Source organism: Amia ocellicauda, chromosome 9 (genome assembly GCF_036373705.1).
Source record: "Amia ocellicauda isolate fAmiCal2 chromosome 9, fAmiCal2.hap1, whole genome shotgun sequence".
Lineage (NCBI taxonomy): Eukaryota > Metazoa > Chordata > Actinopteri > Amiiformes > Amiidae > Amia > Amia ocellicauda.
The window spans coordinates 23,711,923-23,736,973 of NC_089858.1; the positions used below are offsets into that span (position 1 = coordinate 23,711,923).

General features: G+C 39.0%; 1 protein-coding gene across 1 annotated transcript in view; it reads left to right on the plus strand.

Moving 5' to 3' along the window:
- The first annotated feature begins 2,146 nt into the window (after positions 1 to 2,146).
- phlpp2 (PH domain and leucine rich repeat protein phosphatase 2) overlaps positions 2,147 to 25,051 on the plus strand; it is a 41,124-nt gene continuing 18,219 nt past the window's right edge. Inside the window, exons 1-5 of the mRNA XM_066713782.1 lie at positions 2,147 to 2,437; positions 5,791 to 6,068; positions 8,910 to 9,043; positions 17,828 to 18,018; positions 19,149 to 19,274. Coding sequence (XP_066569879.1) covers positions 2,255 to 2,437; positions 5,791 to 6,068; positions 8,910 to 9,043; positions 17,828 to 18,018; positions 19,149 to 19,274 — 912 coding nt within the window. The 5' untranslated portion in view covers positions 2,147 to 2,254. The remainder of the gene's footprint in view (positions 2,438 to 5,790; positions 6,069 to 8,909; positions 9,044 to 17,827; positions 18,019 to 19,148; positions 19,275 to 25,051) is intronic.

Consider the following 25,051-nt stretch of genomic DNA (forward strand, 5'->3'; position numbering starts at 1 on the left):
ATTGAGAAAAATGATTTAATGAAGTTGTAATTATTCCAGACAAGTTTGACATGTGAAACTGAATTTGAAAGTCCCTTGTCTTAAAGGTAGATGGGAACGTCAGGCTGAAGTAATAATGAAAGGTTGTAAACCATTACATGGGACATTTTAGAATTCTGCTGTGTATTGTCTTCGGGTTGGAAAAATTATGATCAGTGACTAATAAAAAAAAAAAAAAAAAAATCTATAGAATGCCAGTGTTTTGTGTTTATTTGTGTATATGGGAGTATTGAAAACAATCGCAATCGTAACCGATAAGGAGATTTCTTTATCACGTGCTTTACTTTCAATTTTTTTTCATTATTATTCAAGCTCCAAAAATGGTTGCATAGATCAATTAGACATTTATATTTCCAACCTTATATATATAATTAGCAATCTTGCAATTAGTGTTGGTTAATAGCCATGCATTAAAAATCCAGGCATTTGGTTTTATGTGTGGTGTATTTGATCTAAAATGTAGTTGTTTAACGGTTTCCTTTTTCAATATAAATATGTAGAATATAAACAATTATATAATCTTTAGTAAACTACCTGTGAAACACTAGTGTCATTGTCCAGACTACAAGTTGTGACACTTAAGAAATCCATGAGTTCAAAACTTAACTGCAGTATATCCTTGATTTTTTTTTTTCTTTTTTTTTCTTTCTTTCCACACAAATATTTGTAATATGTCAACACAAAGTCTGCCTACCATCGGTTGTTTCCTGTTATTTAATTCAAATATAATTATCTAATTAACTACTGATCAACAAAGAGTTATAAAGAGTTCGTCTTGTACCATTTATTCTGAGTATTTGTAACTATGTATAGTTTTCTCTCTCTTTAAAGATTACATTAACCTGAAAAGAAAAAATCTGTATTACAACCTTAAGGTATGCAGGCCAAAGGTAATTAATTTGAACAGGGAAGAGTATCTAAATTGTTCAGATTGATAAGTGATAACGGACTGACAAAATTTGAGTTGTAAACCTCTTTGGTAACAGTAGTTACCAGGTTAAATGGTTTACAAAAGTTCTATGTGCTGACTTCATAAGAAATTGTGTGGAACTTGTCTATGGCATTTAAAAAAATTATTTACTGTGAAATATGAATCTACAGAAGAGGGAAGGCTATTAGAGAAACCGATTACTTAGTTGATTTATTCAATTTCTTAAAAAAAAAATGCACTAATGAGCTCGCTGAATATTTTTATACCCTGTAAAATTCAGCATTGACAAAAGTTGAAGTAAAATCATAGACAAGACTGTAGTATTACACATCTTTAATTCTTCAGCCTTCGTAAATGTCACTGACTAGACAATGCGGATTTAGCATGTACTTATGCCAGTCAGTGTGTGTGTGTGGTGTATTTTTTGTTTTTTGTTTCACTTAAGAACATATAAGAAAGTTTACAAACGAGAGGAAGCCATTCGACCATGTTCCCAAATGTTCAGCTTCAACCACATTGCTGGGTAGTTAGAACACTTGTAGTGTTCCAGAATGTCCATGAATTGCTGGTACATGGAGAATAACATATGCTCTAGCTTTGTGTGAAAGTGCTTAGTCATGTAGGTATGTCTCTACGGTGGGTCCTCTGGGACAGTGTTTTAGTATTGCTGAGAGCTGTATATTTTAGACCTATGATATAGTCCTATGATTCCCAGTCATTTTTGTATTTCAGAATGCTGTTCAGTTCCTGCTCCAATTTCTAAGCTAATTAGAAAACTAAACAAAATGTGAAAATACAGTAAGTCTAGATGTATACATTATACATTTTACATTTGCAATACCTTGCAATTACAGTAATCATAATAGCTGTGTGATATTTGGATTGGGTGTGGGTATTTTTCTCAATCCGAACATTCCACATTAAGTTAAACCAAGTTTATGAAAAATTAATAACAGAAGTCTTATAGTGAATAGTAGAGAGTGCATAAATTATTAGAATCTCTCAATTCGAGTGAGGCGACCAGCTTAATGATAGTTAACGAACCCTAATGAATAATGCAGTACGCCTGCTCTAGTTGGCTTGAAATCTATGAATAATAAGTGTAGCCCCGCCTTGCTCATGTATATGGATGAAGGCTATCTGACAGCCCGTGATGTTCAGTCTGGTTATGGCGTCTCACCCGAGATGAATGGGATTTTCTCCTCTCCTGCCCAGTGCATGGGAATTTACCAGTACTGAACTGGAGCGTTATTTTCTGCATTTAACGACGCTTTTTAAATGTAAATGGAGGAAGAAGAGAGTCCGGCGGGGGCGGTACCGGGCACAGTACCGGACCGAAACAACCACTGTGGTGGCGAACATAGCGGATCTTATACCGGTGTTCTGCCGGGCACAGAGGTTGGCGAACCGGGCTCGAATCAGTGCGCAGGAGCCGGGTCCCGGGGGACAGGAATCCGGGTTTTGAAGGTACATGACTGAAATAATGCTCTATAATGCAACTCCATATCGGGGAAAAGACAGCACTGTGCACCGCGGTCCAGCGCCAAACCAGGGCCGATTACGTGTTTGATACCCGTTTACCTACTCAGAAGTCCAAGTGATGCGTTCTGTGCTTTCTCTTCATATGGTTTATTGTATGTGTATATTTCGTGTATAATTTCCCTTTCAAAATGTGTTTTATATCTATTTCCGTGCTCTGTCTGTTGCGTGTGCAGCTGTATTATAAGCTAGCGAGCGAGTTGGTCTACCCCGTCTTTGCATGGTGTCGGCTGGACTGGAGCCGCTGCGTTTCACTTAATTCATCACTGTTGCAGTCCAGCCGAAACCTGTTAGATCTGTCTAAATTACTGTCATGTGCGTGTCAACCCTTTCACATTACTCATTGGATTTTAATTATTTTATTTTAGTAAACGCGGTAGCAATTAAGGTCTTGACCCCGATGAAGACTATATACGTCTTAAATTGTAGGTTCCGGTAATACACCAGCTGTGCAAATAGAATTAATATTAATATTATGTCATTCATATAAAAAAACTGTTGACAATCATTGTATGCATATTTGATCTTAAATCGTTTTTTCGTTAAGACTATGGATGTGTAATTTCTGTAGCGTTCGTTTTAATATAGAAACGTTTTTTTTATTTTGATATTTATATATATATTTCCAGATTTAAAGCCAATGCCCTAGCACTCGAAACAGGCAAGGCTGATTAACCCCTTCCTTGCTGTATATTCCTCCACTCTACTTCCGCCATGATGTCATTAATTAACCCATTAGGTATGTGACGTGCCACTCTTTTTAAAGATGCCAGGTTTCGATTAGCTATAATTATTGGGCTCTCTCTCTCTCCTTTGTATTTCTTTTCGGTTTAGTGTTTTTTAGTACTATGCATATATATGTGTGTGTGTGTGTGTGTGTATGTATGTATATATATATATATGTTCACATTTTTGCAAATTGAAAAAGCAAAAACCAATTAGCATTTCCTGTCTAGGTGAGCCTCCGAATGTTGATATTTGACATTACAGTATATTATCACGTAATAGCGGAGCAATATTCATTTTAAAATAAATATAAATGAAATCATTCATAAATGAATAAGTAAATTGACCCCCTATAACAAATACAATTAAAACAATTAAAATTATCGTTTTTTAGCTATAACCTCCCAAAGCACTCCTAACTGTTAACTATAGCTTTATGGAAGCGTTTTAAAGTAAAGCACATAGGATTAGTAAAAGGCCTGATCCATGTGTAGAGCCTGAATATAGTTTAAATACATCAAATTGCTCAGCACATTTGCAATGCAAATCTTCTCGATTTGAAGGATGGATTTCTCAACTCCTCCAGCTCTATAGAAAGGGTTGGGTCATTATATTTTAATAGATGGTGTTCAGGTTCTGTCTTCAGTAGAGGTTTTCTGAAGACCTGTAGATCTGCTGATGTTCTAGAAACAGTTGTGATAAAACAGTGGTGAATTTCATCAGTTGTCAGTACATACCCATTGCACCTAAATGTATTGCACATGAAGTGAGATGCCGCTAGTGCAGGCAGATGGAGTAGGGCATGGAAGTAGCTGGCAATGACTACAGCAGCCTCGGAGGAGGGGCACAGAATCATGGTACAGTAGAATGATTTCATCAGTCTGACTAATGACCTGACACCTCCCCCTTGCAGTCTATCCCAATTCATACACATCATCAAGTGTATATATGTAAGAACCACTCTTGTTATTATTGCAGATAAACAGAGACAATGCAATGTAGGTTGTACTTCTCAGGCTTCGCAGACCCGGGTTATCAAAGTCTTAGCATTGAAGTGAACTTTGCACTGTTTAGTTCAATTGAAAACAACCTGCTGACATTAACCTAGCTACAGATAATTTCGGTGTCTCTTGTTTCAAAAGGGCCAATGACAATCTTTGAAAAGATAGACACAATTAAAAATGGAAAGCTCTAGAAATATTTGTGTCTGACTCTCGTGGGTGTAGTGTTATTTTTTCTGGCCTTCGTCATGTGACCAAATTATCCAATTGGGATAATGTTACGATTGAAAAGTAATATAAATAGTATAAAATGTTTTTTGCCGGAAGGATGCATTTGGCTAATTGTTGTGTGCACAGACAGGTTGATATCATACCTTAACACAAACTGAGATCCATTGATGATTTTAATACTTCTTTATGCCTCCAGTGTCAGAACTGGCCCATAGTGTACAATGATTCTTAATGGCAGAAGCTATTAGTAGAAATGTGTCTGTCAGCAAGTACAGGCTTTCTTTGGTGTGGAACATTAATATCGGGAAAATATATAAGAATACCTGGCAGTCAGTAGAATCTCCTCTGCTGTTTTTGATCTGGCCATTTGCCCAAACTCCACACAACAGGTATTGCTAATGGCTGGGCACATGTGATAACATTGGGCTGAAAGCAATTCTGAAGTGTACAGCTAAGAAAGCCATGCCATTCTATGGAAAGCAGCAACTGTTAATAGTGGTTTAGAGTCCTATGAGAGCCCAAAAGTAAACAACATTTGGACACATTCATTAATCTCTTTACATCAAAATCTCTTTGCACCATACTTTGAATAACAGTATAGGCATAATTGTACAACATAATTACCTTAATGATTCTGTCAAACAGTTGCCTGAGTGTGTTTAGCTTCATTATAAAAAGTAGTTCACAGTCTTGCGTCCAGAAATCTGTTCAAATGATAGCTTTCTAGAATGACCACTGCTAATGCACTGCACTTCTCTTTTTAGTTTAAAATTAAATTAGAGCAAGTAGTGTCTGTGTGATCTTACCCACACTGCCCTGTTCTAGAAGGAATTTCCACGGATGAGAGAGAATTCATTCTACATACTTGCATACATATCTTGTCCGAAGTCTAATGACATTATAACTTAAAATCTGATTAGTATCAGTATACCAGTTCCACACAAATTAACCTGATGATGCTAATGTGTTAAAATATGTGGAAGACAGTTACAGTAACAGTAGCAAACTAGTTTCTCTGTGAATGAATATGTACAGAAGAGAGAATTGGCTTGTTGCAACAGTTTCTATTGCAAGTTTTCACCGAATATTATTATCATTTATTCATATATCTGATGTATAATTGTATAGTTTAACAAAAATAGACCACATCATACAAAAAGATGAAGAGTTCAAGATAAAGACAATATAACAAGGTACAGTATGCATGAGGGGATATGAACAGAATACGATCATAAGAAAGTAACCTGCCAAACCAGCTGTCTTATCACGCCCATCCCCTGAGCCCCTGTGATGTCATCCTCTTCTCCTGTCTCTGTGCCGCAGCGCAACATGAAACGCAACGGGAGCCGGGGCTGCATGACGCGGAGGAGCCGCTTTGGCTCCCGGGAGAGGGAGTGGCTGAAGGGGGACTCCCAGCGGGGTTGTGTGTGCCTGTATGGGGGAGTGGACCCCCCACCCCCCTCCTCAGGACCCCCCTCCTCCACTACCTCACAGCCCGACCTGCGTCTCATCCTCTGCTCCACCAGCACCAGTGCGGAGGAGCTGTGCGCCCAGGGGGACAGCCAGGCCCTCTACCTGCAGCTGCACGGTGACCTACTCAGGTAACACTGCGCAACGCACTGCGCCTCACACACCTCACAGAGATTTCAACCAGGATTTATCTGAATTAAACAATATGGAGAATATAATAGTAGCACTCATAACCAGGGTGTGAAAACATCTGGTTAGTATTGTAGTAAAATGCACACATCTTCATACATGCATACATTTATTTTTGTGGAATGGAAGTGGGAGCAGCATTCCACAATTTGCTATGCTCTGGAAACTACCCACCATAAATAGGTGACCAAAATGATGGAGTCATATGAACAGATTTACTTAAATATAACTTCAGAAAGTAAGAATCGGTATAAGCATTACTACTCCAAATAATAAAGGCCTTGGCTGAAGAAGTGGTCTGATCCTTTTTTTAATGCAACACGCACATTGAACAATAGAGCTACTAGCGGAAGCATTTCCTTGATTCTTTAAATGGGCCAGCATCAGATTCTGATCATTGTGTGCTAATATACCTTTAGAGTAGGAAGGGGCTAGATATACTAACACCTAATAGTTGGATACATTCATCCTTTTTTTTTTTTTTTTCTTTCCAAAGCCAGGTTTAAGAATAATTGTAGATACAATGCTCACTGTCAGGCTGCAGATTTGCACATCATTTAAACCTGTCTTTGACTCAAAACAAAAGCATCTGTTTTAAGGGGTCTGCTAGTGGAGACAGCGATCACTTCCGCTGGCAGTAATCCACGCGAATCCTGTGAGACGTGTGAAGCGATCACTTCTTAGTTGACATCAAACCAGCTGATATGATCCAGGCAATTGCACTCTGTGGTGAAAAGGACTATGGGCTTGATAAACAGAAACAACACTAATGTTAGACGCAACACCAGCACTGTCCGTGGGATACTACTGCTAAGGACAAACTGGATTCCCAAAGCTTACGACATTTACTAGGTTTTTTAAGTCTTTGAGATACCTTAAAAGTGCTGCAAATCTCCTTGACTTTCACATCCATCTCAGTGCTGACTTTACAGTCTCCTGGGTGCATGCTGCTTATGTTAAAAGGCACTGAATAATAAGATTCACCAGTGATTGAGAATGGTCTTGGGGAATGATGCTGGAAATTAAATAATGTAGTACAAATGTTTTTGTCCTCTGAAATGTATTAGCAGTCCTTGAGGATGCTTGAGTCCTTGTGTGGCATAAAAGGTGGTGGGGTGGCAAATTGCCAATTATTAGCAACTGTGAACAGTTAGGGTGTGACTGAAATGGCAGAATTACTGTCAAATATATGGAAACTGTACCTAGTACAGCTCAATGTTTTGTTGTCTTCTCTACTTTGTAAAACTGATGAGTGCAATATCAGAGGTATTCTGTATAGTGGGAGAAATATATTTAAAGGCCAGTTTTGACCTTAATTATAGATGTTGAAGTTTGGAGATGATTTGGAATTAATTATTGCTTTTAATCGGACCCAAACTCAACATTGTATGTCAGTTTATGGTTAGACGTTAATGGCACCATAGAAAAAGCAAATCTGGAATCTCCCTTTCAGATAAGTGATTTATTTCACTCCTTTTACAAGAAAGTAAGTAATGGAGAAAGGATGTTTTTCTTATTTCTTGCTCCATATGGGTCATCTCTGAGCCAGAACTAGTAAACAAGTCCCAGTAATTAATGTCCTTGTGCTTACACCCAGATTTATAATGTAAAGTTATTGCTCTAAAATGTATTTCTGTGAAATGTAATAGGGGGATTCATTTTATTTATGCAGTGCCTGTTTTGGTTTTGCAAAGTGTTCTCTAATATCTACAAAGTACTCTTTTGCCTGAAGCTACTTTGTAAATGACGCTTTGGTCTCAGGGGTGACATCCCCGGTTGACTGCTTCTAAATATTCAATCACTTTAAATTCACTGCAGTGTTCAGAGTTCAGAGAATGTCTTTATTCAGAATGTAACCCCTTCAAGAATATATACCTAGCATTAAAAGTCTCCCCAGGTTTAGACTGTAGTCCTACTGACTTGCTGTGCGTCACAGCTTGCTGGATTCTCAAGCCCTTGTTTGATCCTGGCATTGAGTCTGTTAACAGGATTACCAAGCGGGATAAGGTGAGGCTTTGATCAGGTGTTGAATGGAATTGTCTGACACAAGGCCTTAAGTAGCTGCATGACTGCTAGACTGATTAAAAAAAATAAAAAAAATCTGATTTAATAAGTTCATAGAAGAACTGTCCTAATAAGTCAAAAACATGTAATAGGATTTCAATGAAAAATTGAGTTTTTAAAAAATCAAAATGTTAACATACTGGATGGTGACCAGTGCCAAGCACAAGAAAACAGGCTATGATTGCTTGACTGACTGAACCTTGATATCTGTTAGATTGTTATGAAATGTTCTGAGATTCTTAGAGTAGGATCTTCATGCCAAGCATACAGAAACTCCATGCATGAAAATGCAATTGAAAGTCATTGGGGTAAAATAAATTGGGTCACTTGAATATCTGTCTAACTGAAAGGTTAAACTGTATGGTGTAGTTAATCACGGACATTAAAATCTGGTTTCCTAGTAAACGAGGCATTGAGATGCAGGTTTTATGGTGTACAAAAATAGAATCTTATATTTTTCATATGCATATGTAAATCTGTGCACTTGATGGGTCTCCATTTACGTAGAACAGTAATGCTTTATTTCGGGAATGTTTCCTTGTGTTTGAATATGAATATATCTATTAGCCTTCTGCATTTAAAAAAAAAAATGATAATAAAAACTGGGAAATTTTGTTATGTATTTTTTAGTAAGTGCTCCAAGGATGTTGGCCTTCTTGATTGCGGTGTATGTGAAGTGTCTGCTGCCTTGTCACAGAACATGTTCATTGTTTTTGCAGGAGGCTGGACCCCACTGAGCACCCTCTCCAGATCATTTATGACTACTTGGCGGCAATGGGCTATGACGACCCACTGAGGATACAGAAGGAAGCTGCCAACTCTGACCTCAGCTGTATGATTCGCTTCTACAGTGGTGAGTTCTCGTCACATTCAGTCTCTGAACCATGATACCCTGGTTCATTGCAATGCTGCCCTGCTGTAGCAGAACTGTTGTAGTTGAGTTGTTGCTGGATTCTGTTGTCGTTGTGCTCGAACCCAAAGGACTTTCGAAGCCCCTCAGTCTCGGAGGAGTTCCATTGTTTTTATGTGCCGGTTCCCTCTTCCCTGTGTGTCAGTTTTGCTCTTTTTCTGCAAGTCTATTTTAAAACAATACTTTTAATTTGCCTTGAAGAAAAGAACTTGACTCTACAGGAAATCATTTTCATTAAGTATCCTTTGTAGTGGTCCTTGAAATGCTGGGGCGTGCTAATATCATTTCAAGACTCAATTTTAAGTACGTTTCTACTAATAGCACGCCTTGTAATATATTTTCGTGTTTATTTATATTATCATAAAAGGCTTTATTTGATTTGATTTCATAATTTCAGTGACCGCAGTAATATCAACACAGTAAGATCAATTGGATGGAAAAGTAATTTCGAGTTTGCTGTAATGCATTTGTAGATATACTGAATGTATGTTTTTCACCTATGATTATTCTTCTGTGTCTTTGTATACTTCAAAATCTGAAGAAAGGCACTCCAGTGTATTTAGTTATACAGGGTTTGGTTGCCAATAATCTATGGTCAGGTAAAAAGAAAACTAAAAATGTATTTTGTCAAAATATCTCTATCAGAAGACTGCATATGTTATGAAGGTAGCTGATATTATACAGCAATAAGTCAAACAGCAAAACCCCAGAGGGTCATCATATGGCTCTCTGGGAAGATTTTTCACACAATCAATTAATCTGTGGGGTTGGAATTACTCTGCACAGTTCAAAGTGAAAAACAAAACCGAAGAAAACAAGAATAATCTGCAGAACTAAATGCATTCTCTGAGAGTCAGTGGATGATATAGTGAATTGATGAATGGCTTGCACACATCGCTGTGGTGCAGGTAAGCTCCAGCAGTTAATGATGTAATATAAAGCATCATACATCACATCTACTGGGTGACTGGCGATTTTTCATCTTGTAATGAAAGTGACACTTCTGTAATATTGAAATGTCTGGGAATTATTGGTTGCTCTTTTATGTACCTAAATTGATCATCAAGAACACTTGATGGATTTGTTTATTAAATGCAGATGCCTACTGGGTTTCTTTACAAGGCATTAAAAGCAAAGGGCGAAGAAAAATGGCAAATATTTATTTTCTTGGATGTTTTTTTTGTGCGTCTTTTAAAAAAACGAATTTGTCACTGGGGTGTTCAGAAGTTTTGTCCTGTGTGGCGAGTCTAGTGATCCTCTTAAGAAGCCTGATAGGCTTTGCATGTGAGAAAATGGGACCTGATGTACTACATAACCTTCCTATTAATAACCTAGCCTGTTGCTGAGAGCATATTCTGCCTGCTTCAACTACCCTCTCAGGCTGAGATGCATGCACCTTCCCCTTGCCTGGGTTTCTGTTCCGCTTAAAACCACAGAACTGCACAGTAAGGTTTGGCCTGGCGTTCCACACACACTTCTTCTGTCCCGCTCTGACACCAGCTGCACTGCTACGAAACCACAGCCTTCGAGGGGAAGGATGCTTGTTTCAATAAATGTTCATTTATATTCATTCTTCTTCTTCCAAGATATGAATTATGTTTGACATTACTGAGAGTATCATATAACACGAGAAACTACATTAGACTTTGAATTGGAACTAAATTCAATATTATTATTGACAGTGGGAACACTCAAGTGAAAACGCCCCTGTGTTTTGCAGTGCAGCAGTTTTCCCAGTTCAGCCAGTTGGTCTCTCTTGACTCAGGAGTTGCTGTTGTAAGCTGTGGAAGCCTGTCCCCAGGAGAGTTCCTTCTGTATGAACTCATGGAAATAAAAGGTCCAGGGAAAGTGCTGACTGCAAGTACCTAGCTGCGACTGGCAGCGTTACAAACCAAACCATATATATTCTGATTGGAAAATGCAGCATGGTGGGAAATCATTTCTAAAGGGTTGTCTGATGCATTGATTCCATTAAGCGATTCTCCTGTGAAGAGAAGCGGGACTGTGTCTTGCCCTGGCTTGTGTGATGGCTGCTGGTTCAAATGTACTCCTTCCCCAGAGCTCTCACACCACAGGTGTCCTTCAGCTGTTGCCAGGGGTTACCTTGTGAGCACACCTGTGCTTCTCCTCAGTTTATGTTGTAAACAGCACAAGGGTGTAGGTACTTGCTACTTGCTTGTAGGTTCTCTTGTTTGGGCTCTAAACACAATAACATATTTGGAGATGCATATTTTCCATTATCTTTATATTTTTCCTTTAAGAAGTTGTTATTTCTGTTGTCATTCATCTGTCTTCCTTGTTAGTCAACATACTATGAATTATAATTTTGTATTTGTTTATTTATTAGCTGACTCCCTGACCCTATACCAATGGATAGATCTGTTATCACCTATGTTTTCTGCTTTTCCTATTCTGTCCAACTATTTAGTTAAAGGTTGAAAATGCTGTCATTATTAATAAAGTGCACCATGAGTTCAGAAACACACATTTACCTGAGTTCAGTACATTTGAATATTATACTGTATACTAAAGTAGCGTCTGCATTGTTATTTTTAATTTAAAAAAAATACCAATGCCTATTAAAGAACGGGAAGTTTATAAAAATATTAGTCAAGATGTGGGAGAAAACTAGTTTCAATTACTTCAGTTTAATTAAGTACACAGTTTGGGGGGACCATTTTTTAATTACCTCTAAGGCCATAGTGCAGCCAGCTGTAGTATGTTTCTGAGTCTGTGTTGTTGGACTAGCTCCATTCAGCCTGACAATGGGTTTCTTTCCAAAACAATATCTTTTAACAAAGAAATCTAGCTTTTGGCTGATGTGCTTCTGTTTAAGCTGTGGAATACCTGTGAGATGAGCCAAATGGTTAGAAATGAAAAAGACAATCCCCAGAACCAAACCATGTGGAGATAATACCATTTATTTCCAGTGAACTGCAAGTGATAGGGGAAAGCACCTTATGTATGAGCCATGTCTAAATCTAGTCAGATTTTATTATTTTGTTCTGACAATCACCAACTCCTTCAGCAGTTTTTGTGTTACACATACCAAACTTCCAGAATTTTGGCAATTTCGATTTTCTTTTTCTTTTTTCTTTTTTTGAAATGCTATTGAAAATAATGTTTGAATGTTCAGAACTCCCTGTAATACAATATAATGTATTAGGCTAGATTACAGTGTATCACAGTGCAGTACATTCCCATGGGATACTTGTTGGCTGTCCTGTACCACATTTGATCTGTCTTTCCCTTATTGGGCACATATTTGCATATTAAAAGATTGTGATACAAAAATACCATAGTTATCCTTGGGGACTATTTCCAGTGTATGATCAGTTATTATAACTGTTCAGTTATGGGCAACCATTTATTTTTCTGCCAACCATAAACAAAACAATAGCCTTCTAAAATATAAAGCTTACTTAAAACACCGACATCTTCATAAACTTCTGCCATTCACATTATTTCTCACTAGTGTGTGCATAGATGAATGGAAATTATGGTCATGGGTGTGGATATTAAACGAAATAGATTTCGGCAATTAACAATTCAGCAATTAGTGACAGTTTATTCAAGTACAATTACATGCATACTATTACTAGGACAGAGTTTGGAAACCTGGTCTGCAATATGCCTGCCAACATTATGGAGCCGTGTTGGCAAGTGTGAGTGAATGATTTATCTGTGAGGTTTATGTGGCTGATTATCTGTTTGCTTTCCTTATGTAATACGGTGTTGACTATCTGTGCGATGATGAATCACACGCAGTTTCCCGGTCATTATAGCTCCTATAAAAGCAAGACCTCCCACACCGCTCTTCTTGAAAATACTTGAATTTGTGAGGAATCGATGACGAGGACCTTTTGATTATCTTCCATGCCAGCATTCATCTGCTGTCTGAGCTCGGCCCCCCCTGCCCCAATGTGCAGTGACCTCCACTGTGGTACGGAAAGTGAGGTCAAAAGCAGTGCACTCAGGAGGCAGTCTCAAAAGCAGCCATGCTGTGTTTAGCATACTATTACAGCAGATTGAAGAAACTTTCCAACCACACATCAGGCACTTAAACTGATGTCAAAGATTTTCAGTAGCTATTTATAAAGGAATGTAATTCCATTCTAATTATGCACGATGCCACTCGCGGTCCCCTGTTGAGATCATTTATTTAACATCGTGAAACACTGCATCGATTCATCATTTTCCTTATTCAATGTGAATTGTTATGATTTATAATGACACTTTATACCTCCATTGTGGTGCTTTGTCATGGATTGTAAGGTTTATGTGGTGGGCCGTGTTTTCTGAACATGGGCTACTATGAATGGAGATGCTGCTAACCTGTTTTTTGTGCGCTACACATGAAGATCAGTTACTGTGTACATCTGACAGTGAAATATATACAGAAGATGAGTGTGTTAGATACAGAGAAAGGAGAAATATTATGCTACAAAATAGACAAAACATGCTCATTTTCATTACAAAAAATACTGAAGATCCCTGGTATTCAGTGTACAGTTTCATTTTCTTTTCTTTTGGTTTCAGTATAATTATTATGTTTTGTCTATTTAAGTTGATCTAAAGTAGTGAGCTATAGCAACTGCTTAGTTTTGTCCCTTGTGATTCTTCTCCATATAAAGTGTAGATTTCATGTTCGACTGAATGCAGATGTTCTGTTTTATAATTAGTGATTTATCTTTTAAGGTTTATATTTGGTTATCAAATTACAGTTTTGTAGGTTTGTTTTTGCGTTTTTTACTTTACTAATCTTTAAAGCCTCCAAATCTACTGTTCACAACACAGAAGACAGTCAGTAGTGTTCCAACTTAAACTGAATTCAACTTGCTACTGAATCCTGGACTAGTGCTCTTTTCCTGGTAGTTGTAGACTATGTAGCCTATTTCCTAACACAAGTTAAACATTTATAATGGTACCAGTGGTTTAATCTTCATTGTTTCTTAAATGACATTGACGGGTTAGTGATTAGTGGAAAAAAACCTGTGATTGCTCTTGATGTTTTACAATGCAATCTTTGAACCTTGATACTATACTTATTTTGTTGTTCATTTAAACTTGCTATCAGACGGCTAGTGATCTATTGAATGATAAATTAAACGACACTTTTATGACACTTTCAACATCAGATTATTTTTTGTTATTAACTGGTTTTAAGAGTATATAGCCTATAGCCTGGAATGGGGTGTTTTTTATTTTGTACCAGGAAATGCGATATTGGGTTAAATACCCCTAGTCACCTGCACTGTCATTCCATATGCTTAAGTGATTAAAATGAATGTGGTGGTACACCCAAATATTAGTCAAAGAATAGTAACAGAACGATTAAGTCGGAGAGGGCAGCTTACTTGGGATTTAGGGGTGTAAGGAATTAGTACAAATTTTCCTCCATTTCCGTTGTGATATGTTTGCTCATACTCTGGAATAGTTAATTTGCTGTGTGATTTCATACCAATTATTTCTCTCCCTGAGGAATTCCAGGTGGAGTGGCAAAAACGTCCTTTGAAACTCAGTAGAAAAAGTGTCTACAGCCTATTTTTAAACATTTGTTTCTGTGCAATTGTTTGTTGTTTTTATACTGATGTCTATTACTGAAATATTTTTTATAGACAGAGATACTCAAGGTGTCTATTTATAATATGTCCGCATTTCTTTCTGTTTTCCCTTCTGTGTTCAAGCTAAACATTGCATGGCAAACCTGTATAAACTAATTTCCAATAGTAATTATTTTCTACTAAAATTTCAAAGGGTTTCCCACAGTTTTTTTTTTTTTTTATATATATATATATTAATATAGACCTGACATGCTTTTCTAGGGCATTTTAAATCTGTTACAATCCTTTGCTGCCCCCCTGCAAGTAAACCTAATCCTCTGAGCAATGTAGAATAGATACATATTATTAATTTTGTATTAGAAGTTTAAAAAGTCTCTGTCGGTTGTGGATATTTCTCTCAGTAGGAGGTATGGAAACATTTTCACTGAGGATTGGAAAGGAAATAAATTAATGAGAAGACTGCCAATGCAGACCAGATTGTTGTTCAAAGATTCGGCCTAAGTAAAAGTATTCAAAGTATGTTACTTTGGTTCCATTTTTCAGTAGAAAAACATCAACCACAAAAGGGGTGAAGAAGCGTAATGGGATGGCTCTGTACAGCAACTTCCCCTATCAGCTGTTGAACTGTTCTCAGGATGTTTTACTCATAGACTAGAGCTCGTCAAGGCCAGGTAGAGCATGAAATCAAAGTTACTGTTCCGCTAACACGATGGCATCAAGGCATTATTTCTTCCCCTATCTCTTACTGTTCTTCTGACAAAGTTTAGCTTTAAGTATCATTAAATAAGGTTTACCTATTGCCTTCAAATCCACCAGTTAAGATAGCCTCAAGAGCCTTACAGGGCATCACCTGACTCTGTGTCGGTAAAACTGTGCTGTCAGGCTGCTTGGTGTGTGCAAGAGGAAAAGGTTAGCGAGTGTCATGCTGCCCCCTCCCAGGTGAAAACTGTTGGCTTTAGCCTCGCTTCCTAGATTGTGCCCATGTCAGATCGCATTAGTGAACAAGATTAGGGTCAGGTCAGGGCTAACGTGTGTCTGTTTGGGACTATTTGGCTATAAAATTAAAAATGTGAAGCACTGTATTTTGGCATGGGATATGTTGGATTGGTCGAATACCCTCATAGATACCAGTATGCTTATGGTTTCTTATTATTAGAGACAAAACTAAAAAAAAGCAGTTGTGAAATAGGCTTCTCACTGAGCATTTGTTCTTCATTTGACATTGGGTATGTCCAGTGTGGAAATGTGTGCTGACACACACAATGTCAAACAAGAGACTTGCATTGGTCCATTTAATTTCAAGTGCAAAAATGTGAATAAGAAAGGAAAATGAAGGGGAAAAAAAGGTAACTGAACTGTCAGGGACAAAAGTTAAGCAAGTTAGTGCTCTGCCTGAAACTACATAGAGATCAATTGCTGTTGAACGGAGTAGTTTGTTTTTGTGGGCCCTCTGAATCTTGGGAATTCTCCAGGAACTACACAATAAACAGCATATTTGTTCAAAACACAATAAGCTAATACAAATCACTATTAAAAAGGTCAGTAACCACATGCTCAGCTGTGGTTATTTGTGTATTTGAAACTGATAATCAAAAAAACATTATAACCTTACAAACATTAAAGATTAAAATAAGTCTCAGTACTTAAACAAAAAAAATATACAGCATTTACAGTCTGATGTGAGGTGCTGGTTGTTTAAAACTTGTATAAAATCCTTCCTTGCAGGGGTGGCACACAACACTCTCAGCAAACCATAGTGACATGCATAGGTCATGGTACATAGTGTGTGTATTTCCAGCTCGTCATCATGCAGTAGAACCTGAACTATGGAAAGCTCATTGACATTTCCTTTAGCGATGGTGAAAGGTTATTTGTAAAGAGTCTGCTTTAGACTAGGTTTGAAAAAAAAACATTCTCATTTAGAGTTGAAAAACAAGGAGATTATCATCTGTATCAGTAAACATGTGCGCTGTGAAAGGTGTGTCCTCCACTGGCATCGCGTTGCTGTTCTCCTGTTCAGTCTCTGACAGGCCAGTATTCACCCCTCCACATTCCCAGCATCAATCAGGTAGAGGAGAGGCTAAAAATACTGCAGCCGTGCAGCCGACCCTGGCCCACTTTGCAGCCCAGCTCCGTACCTCTCTGTGCCAGCCACCATACCAAGGAATGGCCTTCAGCAAGGGCAGGCTGGAGAACGAGACAAGAATATTGACTTTCTTTTTCTGTTTATTGTTAGGTAAAGTTGTTCATTGTTAGTTTTACAATCAATTTAATGTCGAACTGGTGTACTGTTCACTTTGGAGTTTTGGCCTTTCGGAACAAGAATAATGTACAGCCTTTTTATTCTCGGTTTAGCTTTAGAAAAACATCATCCATAACTTAAAAACATAAGTATACATCTGCCAGCTTCAGAGAGCATTTAAGGGCAGTATTCAATGTGTCCTTAAGGAAATATATAGCCTTGGCAGCTGAAGCCTTCTATGATAATCAGCCAGAAGAAAGGAGGGAATTTCAGTGTTAGGATTGAACATTGTTCAGTGTTTAATGACAAAATACATCTGGGTAAGAATTTTAATCAAATAAAACATAATTTGAATTTATGAAGTCTTGTAAGATTGTACAGTTATTTTTTAAACCCTGTGAAAGGGGAGGTGGGGGAAGGACATTTCAGCTTTTTGCCCAGAGAGAGAGCATTCACCTTTTCCAACATCATTTCCTGTAATTCCCAGTATGTCTGGGACTTATTCCTTCAAAGTACAGACCGGGACAGATGAGACTGAAGTCTATTCTCCAAGAGTTATCTCTTTACCTTCATGTTTGCACTGGCGATTGCTTTGCATTCATTACACTGACCATTAACCTTTCTAAAGAATTAAAGGAATTCTTACAAATTCTTAAAAGTGATAACATAATTAATTTAAATACAGCATTGGAAAAAAAAAAACATGAATGGAGGTCAATGTGTCTAGGTGTTATATAATAATATTTAAATAACCCTTGTTTACATTAGGTCCAATTCCTGTGGTGCACAGATTGCATCCTTTAATGTCTAAACTTTATATAATATAGGCTAGACGATGGATTGGTAATTATATTATTCAGAAAGTGAAAATTGTGAGCCTTGTGCACTGACGTAGCGATATTTCCTTGTTCCTCTTCACAGAGAAGCCTTTAAGTGCAGACCAACTGGATCGCACTCTGCTCAAAGGTGTGTTCAGCGTGCGCAAGGGCAAGACCCAGCTGCACAAGTGGGCCGAGAGGCAGGTCATCCTGTGTGGCACCTGCCTCATCGTGGCCTCTGTCAAGGACAGTCTCACTGGGAAGATGCACATCCTGCCCCTCGTTGGGGGAAAGGTAAAACAACACCGGGTGTGGGGCATAAGTAGGGCAGAGAGACTTTTTACATGCCTTGTAAACACCGTATTCAATCAAAACTTTGGCCCACTTGCTACGCAAATGACAACCCCGTACATCATAGAAGTTACATTTTTGAATGGAAGAAAGTAGCATTTGACGAAAGCTGAAACCGCAACAGAGTACAGGTTTTTCTAGTTTTCTATTAACTGGTGATTTTAATCCCAGCCAATCTGTTTCAGTATTGATCCTAGCCAACACTGCCAAAGGGAAACAAAAGAATGATAAGATGAAAGTCTAGAAATTACTGGTATGAATCTTGATTTCATCGTTAAGGTACTATGACTAGGGGCAGCCCAAGTATGCCACACATTTGGCTGTATGCCAGCAGTTGATGTCGGCCACAGTTTCCTTGGTTTACCACACAACTGCAAATACTGTTGCTGTGAAATTACAATGATGCTGGTGTGAATTCTGTCACATCCTCCTGCAGTTTGCATAGTAGGCTTGCAGTGTGTAATCGTGTGACAATTTATACTTAAGAGAAAGGGTGGATACATAAACGAAGGTGGCTAGTTAACTTTACAAACTTTACAAAAAATACTTGGCAGGCACTGTAAAAGAAAATGTAAATTAATTCCCTGAAAGCTCAGCTTTTGAGTAATGTTGTTTTTGATATAATGAATAATGGATTAATTAAGTAAAATTTCTATGTTTTTTCCCTTGAGTGAAAAGAGCAATTAGCGATGTTGTGAACAGCAGAAACATTCTACAGCTGTTTCAATAATATATGTGTGCCTTTGCAGTTCAAGTGAAAGGCGTGTGATGTTTTTATTTTAATTGAAAAAGCTGAAGTTTGTATCCAACTATTTAGAAAAGGTCTTTATTCACATACTGATAGTATTATATGAGACGCATATCACTCTGGTGACAATTAAACCCTACTAGAAATGCATTTAAACATATTGTACTAAACATCTTTGTATATTTAAGTCAGTATCCTGCTGAAAATTGAATTGATGAGCTCTATATTTAACACTGAAGTTATCTGAGTACGTGACATCTCACACAGACGTGCAGCTCCGTGGGGTATGAATGGTGCTTCAGAGTGACTCCTGTGTGTTGTGCAGGTGGAGGAGGTGAAGCGGCGGCAGCACTGCCTGATGTTCAGCTCGGCAGGACCTCAGGCTCAGACCTACTTCGTCAACTTCGACACGCTGGCTGACTACCAGAGGTGGCATCGGCAGGCATCCAAAGTGAGTCTGTCCATCTCTGTGCATCTCTACGGGTCTCTCTTTCTGTCTTTGTCTATCTTTGTCCGTTTAGGGTGGAGTCTGGCAAGTCACAAAAATCCCAGTCCCTGTTGCGCCTGGGTTGTCTTTGCTTTTAATAAAGTGGCATTGAGAATTGAAGCTTGCCTCTAAACCCAATCCAAGTCCAGAAGGGTTTATACATTCCTTAATTAAATTCTTTTCTACACATGAAAGAATAATGGTTCCAACCCTTGTGGTTTTCTAATGGGTTTAGAAATTAATCATTTTACTGCTGATGTTGTTTCTCCATTGTAAGCCTTCTGGTTAACTTTGCCAGGGTATTGGTTGTTTTCATTTTCCATTTAATGACCATGCCATGCCATTTCTTCTATAAGTGTGAGTCTCTCCCAAGTGCAGTGATCCTTACTAGCAAGGGAAGACATGACAATTAAGTTTGCAATCCTGTCTTTGGCTAAATAAACAGTTTACAGGGAGCATCTCTGCATGTAAGAGATCAGGCCGCACTGGGACCACCCCCGCAGATCCCTCAAATTGCTTCCCCAGCCTTTAATTCTTCAATTAACACTTGCATATTTTTATGTTTTTGTCTTCAACCTTTTACCTAAGCTTAACAAGCACAAAAATACTACAACAGAAGCCTAAATCGCAGCAAATTCATTGTCAGAAAATGAAAGTCCAATAAGTCAGATCCTGTGGCGGTAGTCAAAGAATTATGCAGCTTCTTTTCAGAGGGCAGAAATGTAGGGATGTGCAAATGTAAGACATCAGACCCAGAACTAAAGGGGTCTGGTGACTTGCAGAGGCAGTAATGGAGGTGGGAGAAAAGGGGATATGTAAAAGCACGGAAAAATGGTGGTAGTTCTCATGCCAGGCCGGACACAATAAAGTCCTTGTGTGCTTTGGCGCTCTGATTCGCCGCAGTCTGCTGCTGCCAGGGGGTGGTGGACTGATGCCAGGGAGCAATACAGAGACTCCTGCCTGGGCACTGCTTCTAATGGACACTTCCACAGAGAAGTCTGCCTGCCTGCTATTGTGGGATCTCTGGGCTTCAGGCGGCTTGATGGGCTTTCAGTAATAAAGGCAACCTTTGAATGCAAGCTAGCAGGAAGTCCTTCTAAACTGCCAGACATTTTGCATCAAGAGGTTTTCTGTTGTGTACAGCATTGTTTTCTTTCCCCTACAGGGTTTTTATATTCTGATAGATGCAATCAGACATAATGGAAAGGAAGGGAAAAATAATACAATGGAATAAACTGCCTAGCACTGCCTCTCCATCTATCGCTCATTGCTTATAGTGCCCCTCATTATCTGGTGATCATCCCATAGTATTATATTTTGCTTGAGACAACATCCATGACTGAGCACTCGCCCTCTCCCAGCTGAAAGTCATATTTCCACACTTTGTCCAATTTCCTCAAAATTCTACAAACAATACCCCCATAATGACAACGTGAAAGACAACGTGCACAGCCATTTTCAGATCTCTCCAGAGATGTTCAATCAGGTTCAAATCTGGCCTCTGGCTGGGCCACTCAAGGACATTCACAGAGTTGTCCTGTAGCCACTCCTTTGTTATCTTGGCTGTGTGCTTAGGGTCGTTGTCCTGTTGGAAGATGAACCTTCACCCCAGTCTGAGGTCCAGAGCGCTCTGGAGCAGGTTTTCATCAAGGATGTCTCTGTACATTGCTGCATTCATCTTTCCCTCGATCCTGACTAGTCTCCCAGTTCCTGCCGCTGAAAAACATCCCCACAGCATGATGCTGCTACCACCATGCTTCACTGTAGGGATGGTATTGGCCAGGTGATGAGCGGTGCCTGGTTTCCTCCAGACATGACGCTTGCCATTCAGGCCAAAGAGTTCAATCTTTGTTTCTCATGTTCTGAGAGACCTTCAGGTGCCTTTTGGCAAACTCCAGGCGGGCTGTCATAGGCCTTTTACTGAGGAGTGGCTTCCCTCTGGCCACTCTTCCATACAGGCCTGATTGGTGGAGTGCTGCAGAGATGGTTGTTCTTCTGGAAGGTTTTCCTCTCTCCACAGAGACACGCTGGGGCTCTGTCAGAGTGACCATCGGGTTCTTGGTCAGCTCCCTGACTAAGGCCCTTCTCCCCCGATCACTCAGTTTGGCCGGGCGGCCAGCTCTAGGAAGAGTCCTGGTGGTTCCAAACTTCTTCCATTTACGGATGATGGAGGCCACTGTGCTCATTGGGACCTTCAATGCTGCAGAAATTTTTCTGTACCCTTCCCCAGATCTGTGCCTCGATACAATCCTGTCTCGGAGGTCTACAGACAATAATTGGACTTCGTGGCTTGGTTTGTGCTCTGATATGCACTGTTAACTGTGGGACCTTATATAGACAGGTGTGTGCCTTTCCAAATCATGTCCAATCGACTGAATTTACCACAGGTGGACTCCAATCAAGTTGTAGAAACATCTCGAGGATGATCAGTGGGAAAAGGATGCACCTGAGCTCAATTTTGAGTGTCATTGCAAAGGCTGTGAATACTTATGTACATGTGCTTTTTTTGTTTTTTATTTTTAATAAATTTGCAAAGATTTCAAACAAACTTCTTTCACATTGTCATTATGGGGTATTGTTTGTAGAATTTTGAGGAAAATAATGTATTTAATCAATTTTGGAATAAGGCTGTAACATAAAATGTGGAAAAAGTGAAGCGCTGTGAATACTTTCCGGATGCACTGTATATGTATTTCCTGTGCACTTCCATTGTTAAAAACATTACAATGCACCAGGCATGTGATTGTGCCTTCTTTTGATCTGAGTGTATATGGTGCTATGTTTTCACATTGTATGCTATACTATTTCCCAGGTGAATGGTATTAGTATTGTCCAGGATTTCAGTAGGTTTAATTTATAATACAATTTAAGCCACAGTCTAATTTATCAGTATATAACTACCTCTGCCTGATTTGAAACACTCCACCTATTAAAGATACTCTAATGTGCTTATAATGTCTTCATATTCTGACTCAGTACACCTCCTCTTTACCTTTGACTTTTTGCCAACTCACAGCCCCATGGCGTTGACTCACCAGATATCAGTGATTTTAACTTACTTTTTTTAGACAGATATTGTTACAGAACCAGAGAAACGCATTAAAATGCATCTTCTCCCTTATACAGCATTTCACCAGATGCATTCAAAGTATTTTATGAATGCATATTTCTTGTGTATTTTTCCATGTTTAATTCTATAGTTATCAAAGCAGATAAAAACGTTTTAGTAATAAGCTACACAAAGTGTATTCTGATAAAGCAATTGTGAATGATTTGTGAGTTTGAGAGGTTTACCAAGTATATCAGAGCTGATAAAATACATTGTATAGGTTACAGAAGGCCTAGTGTGGGGAGAGAAAATAGTTAATCAGAGCTTTTTATCACACACAGTTCCTTAATTCGGGAGTTTTCCAATCACTCATAACTCACTTGTGACATTCCCAGCAGTTAGAAAGTTCAGGAATCCTCAGGAATGCGGAGTCCTGCAGTAAGTAATGTAAACTTGTTGAGTCAGGCATTTTTGGCCTCCATATAATCAAAAGTTTAAATATTAACTGGGTTTGACTTTGATCTGAGCTGTATTGAGGTCAGATGCTGTAAGTATTTAAATCCTGCGATCTACAGGCTGCTGATTAAAGGGCTTTTTTGTGTACAGTTGCCACTGTTACTGTGATTACGAGGGATTATAATGTGTGCTTGGAAGGAGATGGAAAGTTTTTATATATATATATATATATATATATATATATATATATATATATATAGCAGATGATATGATGAAATCACTGTAAGAAAATATACATTAAAAAAGTCTACACTCTCTGAAGGGCTTGCACAAGCAACTTTAAGTGTCTCTGTTTTGTTAAAGGTCACCATAATATTTTCACTGCAGGGACCTAAGGAAATCCAAACCAGGCACATACAATCTTTATTTTTAGCAGTAAATTTTCACTTGTATGAGGAATCCATTTGAATTCCAATATACAGTGAGGGGAAAAAAGTATTTGATCCCCTGCTGATTTTGTACGTTTGCCCACTGACAAAGAAATGATCAGTCTATAATTTTAATGGTAGGTGTATTTTAACAGTGAGAGACAGAATAACAACAAAAAAATCCAGAAAAATGCATTTCAAAAAAGTTATAAATTGATTTGCATGTTAATGAGGGAAATAAGTATTTGACCCCTTCGACTTAGTACTTGGTGGCAAAACCCTTGTTGGCACAGAGGTCAGACGTTTCTTGTAGTTGGCCACCAGGTTTGCACACATCTCAGGAGGGATTTTGTCCCACTCCTCTTTGCAGATCCTCTCCAAGTCATTAAGGTTTCGAGGCTGACGTTTGGCAACTCGAACCTTCAGCTCCCTCCACAGATTTTCTATGGGATTAAGGTCTGGAGACTGACTAGGCCCCTCCAGGACCTTAATGTGCTTCTTCTTGAGCCACTCCTTTGTTGCCTTGGCTGTGTGTTTTGGGTCATTGTCATGCTGGAATACCCATCCACGACCCATTTTCAATGCCCTGGCTGAGGGAAGGAGGTTCTCACCCAAGATTTGACGGTACATGGCCACGTCCATCGTCCCTTTGATGAGGTGCAGTTGTCCCTGTCCCCTTAGCAGAAAAACACCCCCAAAGCATAAGGTTTCCACCTCCATGTTTGACGGTGGGGATGGTGTTCTTGGGGTCATTCCTCCTCCAAACACGGCGAGTTGAGATGATGCCAAAGAGCTTGATTTTGGTCTCATCTGACCACAACACTTTCACCCAGTTCTCCTCTGAACCATTCAGATGTTGGCAAACTTCAGACGGTGCTTTCTTGAGCAGGGGGACCTTGCGGGTGCTGCAGGATTTCAGTCCTTCACGGCATAGTGTGTTACCAATTGTTTTCTTGGTGACTATGGTCCCAGCTGCCTTGAGATCATTAACAAGATCCTCCCGTGTAGTTCTGGGCTGATTCCTCACTGTTCTCATGATCATTTAAACTCCACGAGGTGAGATCTTGCATGGAGCCCCAGACCGAGGGAGACTGACAGTTATTTTGTGTTTCTTCCATTTGCGAATAATCGCACCAACTGTTGTCACCTTCTCACCAAGCTGCTTGGTGATGGTCTTGTAGCCCATTCCAGCCTTGTGTAGGTCTACAATCTTGTCCCTGACATCCTTGGACAGCTCTTTGGTCTTGGCCATGGTGGAGAGTTTGGAATCTGATTGATTGATTGGGGATCAAATACTTATTTCCCTCATTAACATGCAAATCAATTTATAACTTTTTTGAAATGCGTTTTTCTGGATTTTTTTTTTGTTATTCTGTCTCTCACTGTTAAAATACACCTACCATTAAAATTATAGACTGATCATGTCTTTGTCAGTGGGCAAACGTACAAAATCAGCAGGGGATCAAATACTTTTTTTCCCTCACTGTATAGTCCATAGGCGGACTGGCCAATGGGCAATTCTGGCCAATGCCCAAAGGGCTGGACCATTTTTTAGTTTGGGGCGCCGCTCAACTCCTGTGTGGGCCGATCCTCCCATGTGGATTTCAAGACCGCAATTCACTGGCATCCCTTCCCCCCTTCCCCCAGACCACACTTCACCAGCACCAATCACCAACCCCGGATCGCACTTCACCAGCAGCCACCCCCCACGAGTCCAGGGCTGTTTTTTGGTCCCAGTCCACCCCTGATACTATCTATTGTTCTGTTATAGAGCCTATCTATTTATATCTATATATAATAATCTATTT